The sequence below is a fragment of the Montipora foliosa genome, chromosome 6 (genome assembly GCF_036669935.1).
Source record: "Montipora foliosa isolate CH-2021 chromosome 6, ASM3666993v2, whole genome shotgun sequence".
Lineage (NCBI taxonomy): Eukaryota > Metazoa > Cnidaria > Anthozoa > Scleractinia > Acroporidae > Montipora > Montipora foliosa.
In genome coordinates this window covers 41,906,693-41,919,192 of record NC_090874.1, presented here as the reverse complement: position 1 = coordinate 41,919,192, position 12,500 = coordinate 41,906,693, and the positions used below count along the sequence as shown (strand labels likewise).

General features: G+C 37.6%; 2 protein-coding genes across 2 annotated transcripts in view; one reads left to right on the top strand and one right to left on the bottom strand.

The window, feature by feature from the left end:
* LOC138007397 (wee1-like protein kinase 1-A) overlaps positions 1-4,098 on the bottom strand; it is a 13,867-nt gene extending 9,769 nt beyond the window's left edge. The window contains exons 1-3 of the mRNA XM_068854276.1: positions 3,426-4,098; positions 1,000-1,084; positions 159-270 (exon numbers count right to left, since the gene is read on the bottom strand). Of these exons, the coding sequence (XP_068710377.1) occupies positions 159-270; positions 1,000-1,084; positions 3,426-3,943 (715 nt within the window). The 5' untranslated portion in view covers positions 3,944-4,098. The remainder of the gene's footprint in view (positions 1-158; positions 271-999; positions 1,085-3,425) is intronic.
* A 1,152-nt stretch (positions 4,099-5,250) lies between these two features.
* Positions 5,251-12,500, top strand: part of LOC138007396 (ras-like protein RAS2) — an 11,038-nt gene continuing 3,788 nt past the window's right edge. The window contains exons 1-6 of the mRNA XM_068854275.1: positions 5,251-5,544; positions 9,672-9,694; positions 10,151-10,230; positions 11,256-11,309; positions 11,841-11,898; positions 12,416-12,457. Coding sequence (XP_068710376.1) covers positions 5,361-5,544; positions 9,672-9,694; positions 10,151-10,230; positions 11,256-11,309; positions 11,841-11,898; positions 12,416-12,457 — 441 coding nt within the window. The 5' untranslated portion in view covers positions 5,251-5,360. The remainder of the gene's footprint in view (positions 5,545-9,671; positions 9,695-10,150; positions 10,231-11,255; positions 11,310-11,840; positions 11,899-12,415; positions 12,458-12,500) is intronic.

Genomic DNA, 12,500 nt, shown 5'->3' with positions numbered 1-12,500 from the left:
TTAGGTTTATGCTGTAAGGGAAAGCCCTGATCTACAAGTGTTTTATTTCAGCACCTATTTTAAACTGGTTAGCTTTCAAGTTTGGTGATTGATATCTATTTAAATATTATGAAAACTTGCACTTGCAGGATATGTGTCTAATTGTTAAGTATACTCACCTAATCTGTTGAGACATTTATAAACAGAGCCAAACTGGCCAGATCCTATGGTGCTTAGTTCAACAAACTCTGCATTGTATCGGGAAATGTTACTCTCACGGAGGGCAAGTTTCTTTGGAGCAAACAAAAGGAAACAAACTGATAGTTTTAATGGATAAGAAGCTTTAGTTTTTAAAGAAACCATGGTGCTGCATCAGTGGGGAAGTGAACAAAGAAATAGGTTTATGAACTAAGGCGATACGGTAAATTGACCACCCTAAACAAACCCGAAAGCTGACAGTTCTTGTGTAGGCTTTGCTTTGACAAAGGGCTAATGCTCGAAACATTACATGTACATGTAGCTGTCGAGTTTTGTTTGCATTGGTCAATTTGCCATATCAACTCAGTTGATAAACCCATTTCTGTGATGGTTTAAGGGCCCAAATGCAATATTTTAAGTTGCCTTTTTAATTTAAGACAAAAACCTTAAAATCTACAGCCTCTTCCAATCAAACAGTCAATGTTTGGTGATTAGTACATTGTGGTACTGTCAATGTTGTTGGATAAGAAAGAATTTCCAGAGTACATTGTTGTCTTGGCACACAACTCAGATGTAGTTTTTAATCAAGAATGTATTTCCTTATTTTTTGAGTCTACTTTTCAAATCCAGTACCCGATGCACCAACAAACAGTTCTTGACAACACTGTGCTCTAAAGTACTTAAGACTTAATTTTATAAATACAATGTGAATTTTAAAATAATATTGTACAGCTGTACACTGTGGTATGACCAGAAAACCAAGTCATTTTAAAACATTCTCACACAAACAAGACAAGAATATCATTGAAATTGTGCAGTCACCTTGGCAGGACGTCCAAATATTTCATCCTCTACATCATGGTTGTTATCATCTTCATCGTCATCCATCTCAAAAAGACATCCATTTCTGGAAAAAGAGGGTGACCGTTTCATTTACTTTTATTCAAATCTTCAACATCTTGGCCAGAATATAAAATTTTGAATGTACTGTCTAATGGGTCAGCAGATCAACTTGGATTGTCCAAGCAGCAGGAACGACCGTCAAGTGTGGTAGTAGGGCATTTTGTAGTTTGTTAAGGAAGGAAAGAAGGGAACTTTATTAACTACAAGTGTCTAGTCATTTCTAGAACTGGAGCACTAATTGGGAACATTGTCAACTGAAATTAACAATTAATGCAAATCAAGTTAAAACCAGAGTACCGGGAGAAAAACCTCTGAGTGCAGAGTAGAGAACCAACAAACTCAACCCATTTATTATGAAGCAGAGTCTGGAAATCGAACCCGGGACACACTGGTGCCAGGCGAATGCTCTCACTACTGCGCCATCCCTGCATCCTGGTTAAACAACTCCAAATATTATAGACCCACCCTTAAATGTGATATACTGTATTTATCTCACTGTTAGTGAAATCCCTCCCAGGCTTCAATGAAATTCTGAAATCCACATGGACCAAGTATGATAAAGAAAAAGAAGGAGTTCGAGAGCCCGGGTTTGACATCAATATAGAAGAAAACTGAATAAGCTTGCATTAAACTTTAAATATTTAAAGGTTCAATGATCATGAATATTTGAAGTAAAAACTAACGGTAAAAAGACGGGACGTTTTCACAGAATTTCGGTCATTATCAAGCTAAAAGTGAAGATAAAAATTATTGCATAAGTTTAATTAAATAGAAAACAAAGAAGTACCAGGTAAGTAAATGTAAATGTAAAAAGGGGTGTCAAAAAAACATGCAAAATGATTAAAAAACTTTTGCAAGAATTGAGTGACTGTACATACATTGAGACTTGGTCTCAGTTCATTATTTAATTAATAAACATTTCATAAATGAGACAGTCAAACTTGTTCTTGCACTTTTTCCTGGTAAGATCATTGGGCACATAATGTTTCAAACAGAAATGTTTTCCAATGGAGGAAGACACATTCTTGTGCTCGCCTACAAGTTGATGCAAATGCCGCTGAGTGTAACCAACGTAACCTGCATCACACAGGTCACATTTAAATTGATAAACAAGGGATTGTTGGTTGACAATAGACGGCTTGACTTCGCACGGTTTCAGATGTTGTTTGATTTTTTGGCTAACAAACGTGGGTCAGATGGTCACTTGAAATAACTTTTATTAATGAACTGAAGTCTCAATGTGTAGTCAGACTCAATTTGTGTGAAAGTTTTTTAATCATTTCTAATTATGTTATTCTTGCATGTTTTTTAACACCCCTTTTTAACTTTTACTTCTTTGTTTTATATTTAAACTTACGGAGGCTCAAACCAGTTTCAACGCTTCCAAGTGACGCTCTTATTAGAAGGATCGGCACCACAACGTTGTATCATGTATTAGCAATATTGTGGTACCAAATGAAACAAAAATGATTACTGAACACGATACAGTCATTATTGTGACATAATACATCACCGTGGCAACTGGCAAGCCCTGTAAAAACAGTTTTGCTTATATCTCAAAAACGAACTCTGTGACCCCCATTTTTTATTTCTGAAAAGTAATCAGAAGGGCATGATGAAACTTCTGAAAATTCTGTCTAGCGAATTCAGAGCCACCTCAATTTTGTGACTATCTTAAGGTAGGTCTGAATCCTCTGGACAGAATTTTTTTAATCTTTGTTGAAAGTTTCATTGTGGCCTTCTAATCACTTTGCAGCAATAAAAAAGGGGGATCACCGAGTTCCGTTTTTGAGATATGAGCAACTAAATAAAAAATATAGGGTGTTTCCGCTGGGTTTTCCCATTGCCAAGGTAACTTATTACGTCACAATAATGAACACATCTTGTTTGGAAATATGGTACCATAACATTGCTGTTACGTGATACAGTGTTGTAGCATTATTCGATCTAAACAGAAAGTCTTCCTAAGTGTTGAAACCCTTTCGAACCTCCTAGCACAAAAATTTTTATCTTCACTTTTAGCTTGATAATGACCGAAGTTCGGTCGAAATGTCGCGTCTTTTTACCGTTAGTTTTTACTTCAAATTGTTTTAAGATCCCTTTACTTATAAGGATCATGAATAATTATGTTCAGTCAATTAGCTTACATCCAGGCTGAAAAAATTTTCTACTAAACTGACAGTAAATTAAACTTAATACGTACGAGCTCAATTACTAGTGTTTGGTCTTCAAGAAGTCTGAATTATGAAGAAGTTTCACGAGGACATGTTAAGTTACCTAATTAACCGAGCTAAAAATTTTCAGTACGAAAATTGATAGAAACGAAAGCCATTGTTATATCTTGCCTTCTATCGTGGCCAAGTCGACTTCTCTTTGCGCCGACAGCTGAAGCGTCTGGTGTAAAAGGATTGACGTTAGCTGTGACTTGTCGAGACCTCGGTCCAGGGCGAGGTTCGCTTTCAAATCCACGGCCAGTGAGTAAACCACGGCGTAGTCTTGACACGGGTCTTTTGAAATCGTGTGCACGGTTGACGGCAGAAGAACGTTCGAGTAAACTTTTCGGCGTTTGCGGCGAGTCGAATAAACGTAGAGCTCCGAGAGACGGTGGAGACAGCGGAGGAGTGACAGGACCACTAATTTCGTTCTTCACTGGCGATTCGTCGGACAATGAATCCCTAAAAGGACTCGAAAAGCCAAGATCCCATCCTTCGTCTGAAAATTCTAGCGACATTGGCTCTACAAGTCCTGACAAACTTTCACTCATTTTACTGTTTTGCTCAGCTTTGGAGGAGCCATCTGTATCATGGTCGTTTTCTTCCAATACAAATGGAAGCTTTCCCAAGCGACTTCTAATGAAAGCCATCGAACCAAGCTCTTAAAGAATAGTTTTTGTGCGTTTTTAGAACTATTCTAGTGTAACTTTGTCGACAAAAACCGAGCAAAATGCCTTTACAATCCAAGTCAACGAGGCAGCCAGCGAAGGAGTCGTAAACACATGCAGATTTGCAACGGTGCTGTGAAACAAACACAAATGTTTGAGCCAGCCAATGAAAAGCGTCCGATACACGTGACTTACTAATTTGGCGGGAAAGTATCAAATAAACAGTTTTCCCCTACCCGCCTCTGTCAGGCGATTGCACATAGGGGAGGGGTAACTTAACGTGACCCAGACTGTTTCATCGAGTGATCTCATCGAGTACTTATCTGACGAGAGAGGTCAATGAATTTTTAAAAAAAATTCTGCCTTATTAAAATTGCAATTCACGAAAATCTCGAGAGAAATTCATAATTTTCCCGGTCTTCTTCTGTTCCTATCGATTGTTTTTGCTTTCAAAAAGTTTCGGAGTGTTGAGTGAGGCTTTCCTTTGAGTTTAATTTTGCGAAACTGGCTCCACACAAAAGCGTTTTGAAGGGGGGGGGGGGGGGGACAGCATTCATTTTGACTGAACCCCTGGCGCGGCGTTTTTCCTTATTATTATCTAATGGGTTTTGATTAGTCTTAATTATTTTTCCATCCACTTCTCATTATCGCCATTATCGCGAATTTCGTTTCTTCCTTACAATAAGGTTTCCTGTAATGAGAACAAAAAACAGGGTCTATTTACCGAATGAGATCTAATTTTTGATCAACCCTTATTGCGAGATGGAAGAAAAACAAGATTTTAAGCAGATGCCGCCAAAATTATACTGATCGTCATTCAAATGTTGCCTTCTTTTGCATTTTCTTCCTACACCTGGACTTCTATGGTGTCTTTTCTCAGCGCACAAAAAAGGAGTCGTTCAGAAAATGTCTACACTGACTTGACAAAAATAGCAATGTCCACAAAAATCATTTCCCGATGACTCATACGAAATTAATCGAAGGCATTCGTGAGTTGGAAAATACTTCCTTAATACCTCTTCAAACCAGCTGTAGTAAAGGGCTCTCGTACATGTAGCTCTCCTGTTCAAACTTGTGAGCAGCTCTGAGCTGAATTTTTGTGACTTTTTACTTTTTCCTTTTTTACCTTTTAATCAGTAGTTACTGAGTAGGAATTGAAAAAAGACTAGGTGGTTTTCATAAGAGATTTACTTATTTGCGCATCTTTCAGGGGGTAATTCTTTCAGAGTCCAGCTTCAGCTATGACATTAAAATATCACATTACAGAACCGATGTACCCGGTCGGAGGAACTGGGGACCAATACCCCCACCCATTACTGGAGTTTACCCACCGAAGAAATTAGCGGCGAAGTTTTGTTCCTTTCTGTTATTCAGGCTCGTTTCTTGTAAATTAAGAGATATGGCTAAGCCTGGGGATGCTGACAAGCAGTACAAGCTGGTTGTGGTCGGTGGTGGCGGAGTCGGTAAATCGGCGCTTACTATCCAGTTTATTCAGTCGCATTTTGTTAGCGATTATGATCCAACTATTGAAGACAGCTACAGAAAACAGTGTGTCATCGACGAAAGAGTGGCTCATTTAGACAGTAAGTGAAGCAGTTTTGCTGTTGATATGTTAATTTAGGAAAAGCAAGTCGGGAAGAAACAACATGCGAATACTGTTAGCAGATCGGGGAGTGCCGGGCTGAGCCTCTGTCTTCGAACCCTTTGGTCATGATGTGGGAAATATGGTTACGGTCAAATATTCCCAACAGTTCATGCATTTGCAACATTTTTTCAAAGGGCAGTCAGCGTTCACTTCAGTGGTATATTTGTGGTATTGTACCGAAGGATTATTTCGGTATGACACTTGGAGAGATTTTGGCAGCGTGAAAAAAGCTACTAAGTATCACGGTCGTATTTTTTTGCTCCACATAAAGCTTTAATATGCCTGCTGTCAATTGATCTGTTCAGACCACAACAATATCATTTTATCGGAAATTACAGACTGATTGTAAACTTATCGTAAAAGCACATTAACCGCAAATCTAAACGTTTTTTTTGACGAACAACACGCGACCAGAAACAACGAAGATCAAACTGTTTTGCCAGGTTCTGTCAAATCTTGATCTTCTCACGTTCGTGTCACATTTTACTTGTGACTTTTTGACTCAAACATTTTATCGATTATTATGAAGTATATTATTTTTATACGTGTGTGTTTTACAATCAGGCTCAAGCTTCCTCTTTTTAAATATTGAAACCAAATAAAAAAAATTGCCCCGACAACTGTCTGTTTGTATTAGGATTTATTAAGCTTGAAGCTCACACCCCAACTGAGACGAAATTTTATTATTTTAGGGACAAAGGACTAAATTAAAGTAAAACTTTTGTAACACAACGTAATGTAATTTTTAACAATATTTTGAAAAACAATCTTTTTCTGTGGCGCCGAACGCATAGATAAAAAGTCGAACTCTCTTATCAACATTCCATTTCGTTTTGGAGATACACTTAAAACAATAAAACTCAAGTTTTTTGGTTTGATTCAATGCCAGATCAGCTGATTTGTCCGCTGATTGAAGAGATGAAAGAAATGTTGATTTAAATTCATGAATGGAATTATAATATTTTTCGAGTTTTGAAGTTTGTCTTGATGCATATGTAAATTATGTTTAAAATCTGGCCCAGCTATTTGGTAAGAAAAAATTAGTTAGGGGTCCCTTTTTTCGCAAGATGTGTGTTGCCTTGTTCTTTGTTACCACTTCAGTGTTAAGACAGTTTGAATACAAATGAAGGGGACACAGGCATCTGACCATGGATTTTGTATTTTCTTATTACAATATTTCCTGTTCATTGTTACATGTAGTTGCACCTGGACTTCCTTAATTAATAATCATTTAAAAGCTGCATGCATGGTCTTTTTGTTGCATTTTTTATGTGTCATAAGGGTTTGCCAGTTTTTCTATATGTGACCATATGTGAGAGCTTTTATGGTTCATGTATTTCAGTTTTAACCCATTGGCCCCCGGGGGTTCCCCATAGACAAGTAAAATTGTCTGGTGTTAGGCAGAGTAAAATATTAAGTCTGGTTGCTTCAGGCCAGTTTGGGTGTCAAAGGGTTAATTAATTAATTAATTAATTAATTTATTTATTAATGGGGACATAGTTTTTCAGTAAGTGATTGACCCATTGACTCCTAGGGGTTTCCCATTGAGGAGTAAAATTGTCTGGCATTTGACAGAGTAAAATGCAAGTTCTGGCCACTTCAGGCTGGGTGGGTGTCAAAGGGTTAAATTAAGTGCATTAAATTTTCAAATTGTGAATTTTAAAGGGAAATAGTCTCCTGAAACATTCTGCCAAATAATTGTAGGGAAAATCCCCAAAATAAATTCTCTGAAAAAAGTTGCAAAGAATTTGTCTCAACTTTTATCTTCTAGTAGTAGCTATCGCTAAGTGCCACCAAGACAGTATAATACGTGGTTTGCAGATTTGTATCCGCATGCCATTTTTGGAATCCAATAGTAGTTGTTAATTATTTTTTATTTCAAAGTACTGCAGCTCAACTAATCTAAGTTAACAACTGTGTCGCTAAGTGGAGGTTGGATGCCTGACCCATCCTTGAGCTGCCACTATTGGCAGCCAGCTCCCAAGATGGAGACTGTACCGATGGCTGGCAAAACCTGACAACCAGTTATGAGCCCCCACATCTCTGCAAAGACAGGCACCCGTTATTCTGATAAACAGTGGAAAGTAGTGGGGGGAAAGGAAGGGAAGAAAACCACTAAACGCTCTAGACACACAAAATGCTCCTTCTTCCTGCGACACCGATGAACAGGCTCTACAACCCAAAGCACAAGGAATCCGATTCAGCACAATTATAACAAAACCACTGACAACAATTGACTGCAATTGCTCCTGTTTGTTAACTCAGTTAAAACTTCATTTATCTTAACTTAATTAACACCCTTGCACAATTTGTTTTGCAATAATATTGAAAGTATTGTTATAATTTTTGAATGACGGGAATTTTATAAAATCAATGCCATGTACAAAATTAAATCACCAAAGAGTTTTCAGTGTAAAACATGTAATGGGGAATCAAACTCTCTTGCGTGACACATGAAGGTTTGTTCCACTTGTAGAATTTTTATTTTGCAAGATACAGCCATGAATTTTATGTCAATTTGATCGTTTAATAGTGTACTTTACAGACATATTATTTCCTTTAAAAATTAAATCAAATTAATTGCAATTCAATGGCCACAAAACAAAAAGCAAGCTGCTCTACTCGACAATACCAAAAGTGACTTTGGCAATGTTTGCCAGTAAATTACAAGGAGTAGTCACGGGGAAATCAGGCATGATACTAACCTCAAAATTGACATCACATGACATCAATGGACTCACTCGTAAACCTTAGTATTTTGAAGTTTGGTGAAGCTTTGCTACTGAGGTCTTAGGGCTTCGGTTGTGACACTTGGGTCTGTGGTCACAGCTACATGTATGTCCCGTCTTAGTTAGTTCTTGAGACATCTTTTTCTACGGATTGTGGTGGGTGGAACTCCTTTGTAAATACACAATCTCGGGGACTATTTCACACAAGGAAAGAGAACATTCTCGGACCAGGGTAGTAATCAACACAGCAACCTCCAGCTCAGATCACAGTTGTTTACCATCCGAGTCACAGAGTAGGTCATGGATATTTTGAGGTCAAGCAGTATTGTTCCATGCCTAGAAAATATTATGATCAAGCGAGGCTTAAAACTGAGATTTTTCTCTTTCCTTGCTTGGGGTTTCACATAGCCTCTGATGCCATTCTTCATGTATATCCTTGTACACATACGTCTCATTTGTACCATAAGGCCCACCTTTAACTGACAAGCATTGCGTGCCATGGAACAATTTTCATGTATGAAAATCCCATCAAAGCTGAGATTCATCCAATCAGATTGCTATGATAAGCAATGGGAATTTCCATAACATAAACAAACGGTCGAAAAGCCTGTTGGTTGAAGGTGGGCCTTTTATAATATGCCATGCCATAGCATCAGCAATACAAGAGATTTTTGTTGGTGTTTTTTTTTTGTCATGCAAAATTAAATAATTTTGTGACACCCAAAATGCCCAAAAAGTCACATAAAACATTGCAATAACTACGGTACTTAAAACTGTTGAATGACACAAAAGAATACAACAAGAGGAAAGAGAAGCATGGATGGACACAAATGGATAACAGTGAAACAGATTGCATTATCTTGACGACGTTTTTCAAGTTTATGGCAAACCGCCAATAAAAATTATTAATATTATAATTTTGATTTAATGATAATTTTATCAGTAAAGGAATTCCACATGACCATTTTTGAGTTTTAAACTAGTGGTAAACTAAAGATTTCTGAATCTGTGTTCCAGTTAAGACTTATGAATTCAACAAACCTCTACAGGACCTTAAATTAATGTCCATTATAATGAAAGAAATAATAGTCTTGAGACCCTGTCTCCCATACACAAGGCTGTTGCCTAGCAGGAGCCCGGTAGCCTTAGGCTCCCAAAGAATAGCTCTGGGCGCCTTAATTTTTCACAGCAACACCTTTCACTTCATATGTTGGGCTCCTAAGTTCTCAGCGTTTATCTCTGAGGGCCCCTTTAAAATTTTCTTAGGCAGCAGCCTTGTTACATGTTAATTTGCAAACAACCTTTCAAGTTGGGTTTTTTCTTTTTTTGCCCACAGTTCTGGATACAGCTGGTCAAGAAGTGAGTTTACGATACAGAAGTTGATCATTGTTTCTGGTTTTTAAAGGTTTTCTATAGTATTATCCAGTACCCCATCTTAATCATTTGTTTTTGTTTCAAAGCTTTGAACAAAGTCAAAGCTTTTAAGGCTTAAAGTTGTAGTAACCAAAAGGGAAGATATCATTATTTTAGCTGGATGTGATATTTAATTTCTTGGAGATACTGATTCAAACTGGAGTAAAATAATGTTTGAATGTTTCAATTTTCAATTCTCTCCATCCTTGTTTGCAGTACTAATATTGTAAAAGCTCATCGAGTTTAATTTTTTCGAGTAAGGCAAAAAAATGGCACTTCGTTCAATGACCATTAATTTTGTTGACTTTATTCAACACCCTACTGTTGTGTTGCGTAAGTATCGGATGCTACAGGAAGGTAATGAACTGCTTCACTTAGTAAATGCTTGTCTCTCTTTACTAGGAATTCAGTGCAATGAGAGAACAGTATATGAGGAATGGGGAAGGATTTTTATTAGTTTTCTCTGTCACAGATCGTGCTAGGTTTGTAACAGCATTTTGTAAATTGACCATCTCACCCTCATTATTTATACATGTAGTAATGTCGTCACTTTGAAATGATGATATGACAAATGGTTAGCTCATGAGAGAGGACTGGACTAGATAGTAAATTGAGAGGTCACCTGAACCAATGCTCCATGTCAACCCATGAGACAGTGTCAACAGACCAGTAAAATCCTCTGGCATCCTTCAGGGCCACACTTAAGGCCTGGGCAAATAGACCTTATTCAGAAATGGCGGTCACATTTATAATTCTTTTGACCACGTGCAAATTAGCCCACCAAGCCGCAATTTAGAGCAAGAATTCTTTTCAATTCACTGTATGGTATCGAGGTTTGGTAGGCTAATTTGCACTTTGACAAAAGAATTATAAATTAGCTGCCATTTATGAATAATGTCTATGGCTTCAACATTAATTTTGCTTTAACATCTAGTCGATTTTGTTGAACGATGTTGTTTGCTGGGATGGGCAAACAGTTTCAACGCATCTTCAACATTTGATTCAACAAAGCTTCACAAGAGGCCTTGCATTCAGTTCCAGGCTGCAGCCTTGGTTGTTGCTATGGATATGGATATGGATATGTCATTAAGAGGCTGATTAGTGCTCACGCACATACCCAACCATGTTGAAGGGGCAAATGGCTTGAATGGCTTGAATGTTGAATGGTTGTTTAAGTAAATTCAACATTTATTAACACGTTTGAATGGGGATGGGGGAGGTGGGCAGTGGTGTGGCAAGCCATTTCAACATTGCTGTTGGACAAAATCGAATGGATCTTGAAGCAAATGTTGAAGCAGTTTGCCCAGGCCTTAAGGAGCCACATTGCTTTCTTTAACTTGTAGTCTTAATCCAAGAATTTTTTGCAGTTTGCAGGTGTGTTGAAATTAGCTACAACCTCTTGCCTGGTACAATACATGTAGTCCAGTGCTGAACCAACATGAGTCTGCTTGTGGCTAAGGGCCAGATTAAACATTTTAGGTCTCATTTAGTTCTTTTGTCTTTGCAGTTTTCAAGAGATACAGACCACTTTTCACCCACAGATTTTACGAGTTAAAGATAGGTGTGTATTTTGGGGGGACAGGTTTTACTTACCGGGCAGTACATAGTACAAATGCATGGATTTAAAGTTGTACTAGCACAGGTTCGCCCCTGGGGGGTTCCTCATTTACAGGGAAAATTGTCTGGCATCAGACAAAGTTGGCCTTTGGAGGCAAAGAGTGTTGATACAGATGTTGTTCACTATTTTGCCCTAAGGCGTTCATGTTAAACAGGTCTCACTTAAAGCCTCACTCTTATGAGGCAAAGGCTCATTTCAATACTCTGCACCCAGTTCAAATGTGGAATTGGAGTCTTTTTACTGCATTTTTCATCTTCTGCATATGATTCGTTTCATATACCATTTCTTTAGTTGATTCTTTCTTGTTTTAGTTTGCCTCTCTTCTTGTCTTTTGCATGGGAAACCAATGATGCAAAGCAGGCTATGAATCAGTAGAATGTCCTTTTGAATGGTTTATTCAAAAGTAAGTTACAATATTATACATAGGCATCCAGTACTCAATCATATAAACCCATCCATTTTATGTGGTTGCAGGTCAGAGTTCCCCATGATTCTAGTTGGAAATAAATCTGATTTAGAACAAGAGAGAACGGTAAGTTATCAATGGCAGATGGTAATTAAGCATGAATTAATGCATTCCCCAGGACGCTGCAGTTGATAAGCAAAATTGTCTGGCGTTAGACAGAGTAAAATCTGTTAATTCTCACTTCCAGGACTCAATAGGTTAAAGAATTTTTGTCCAGAAAAAATGTGTTTGGAATTCCACAAATGGAGATAATTCATTTATCCAAAAAACTCGAAATGAATGGTTTCCTTTTGGTTATGAGAATGCACACTGGAAAGAAAAACTAATAACCTTCTTACCTAATGTGAGTGCTTTGAATTAAAATTTTTGCGCCAAACTAAAGGTCGTGTAAAATTGGAAGCTCTGATTGGAATTTAGTTAATGCACAGCAGAGGTTTTAAAAGTTGAGGAAACAAGACTCTCTTCTCATATTCGATTTGTCTTGAATTAGGAAAGACTACGTAACTTTTATTTCTACCAATTTCTACAAATAACTGTACTAATACAATTTCTAGTCCCCTGAATGTTTTCTTCTTACTCTAAGGTGTCAACATCAGAAGGTCAAGAACTGGCAAGCGGCTATAAGGCAAGTAATTCTTGAAAGTATATGTTTTCAGATGATTTCAGAC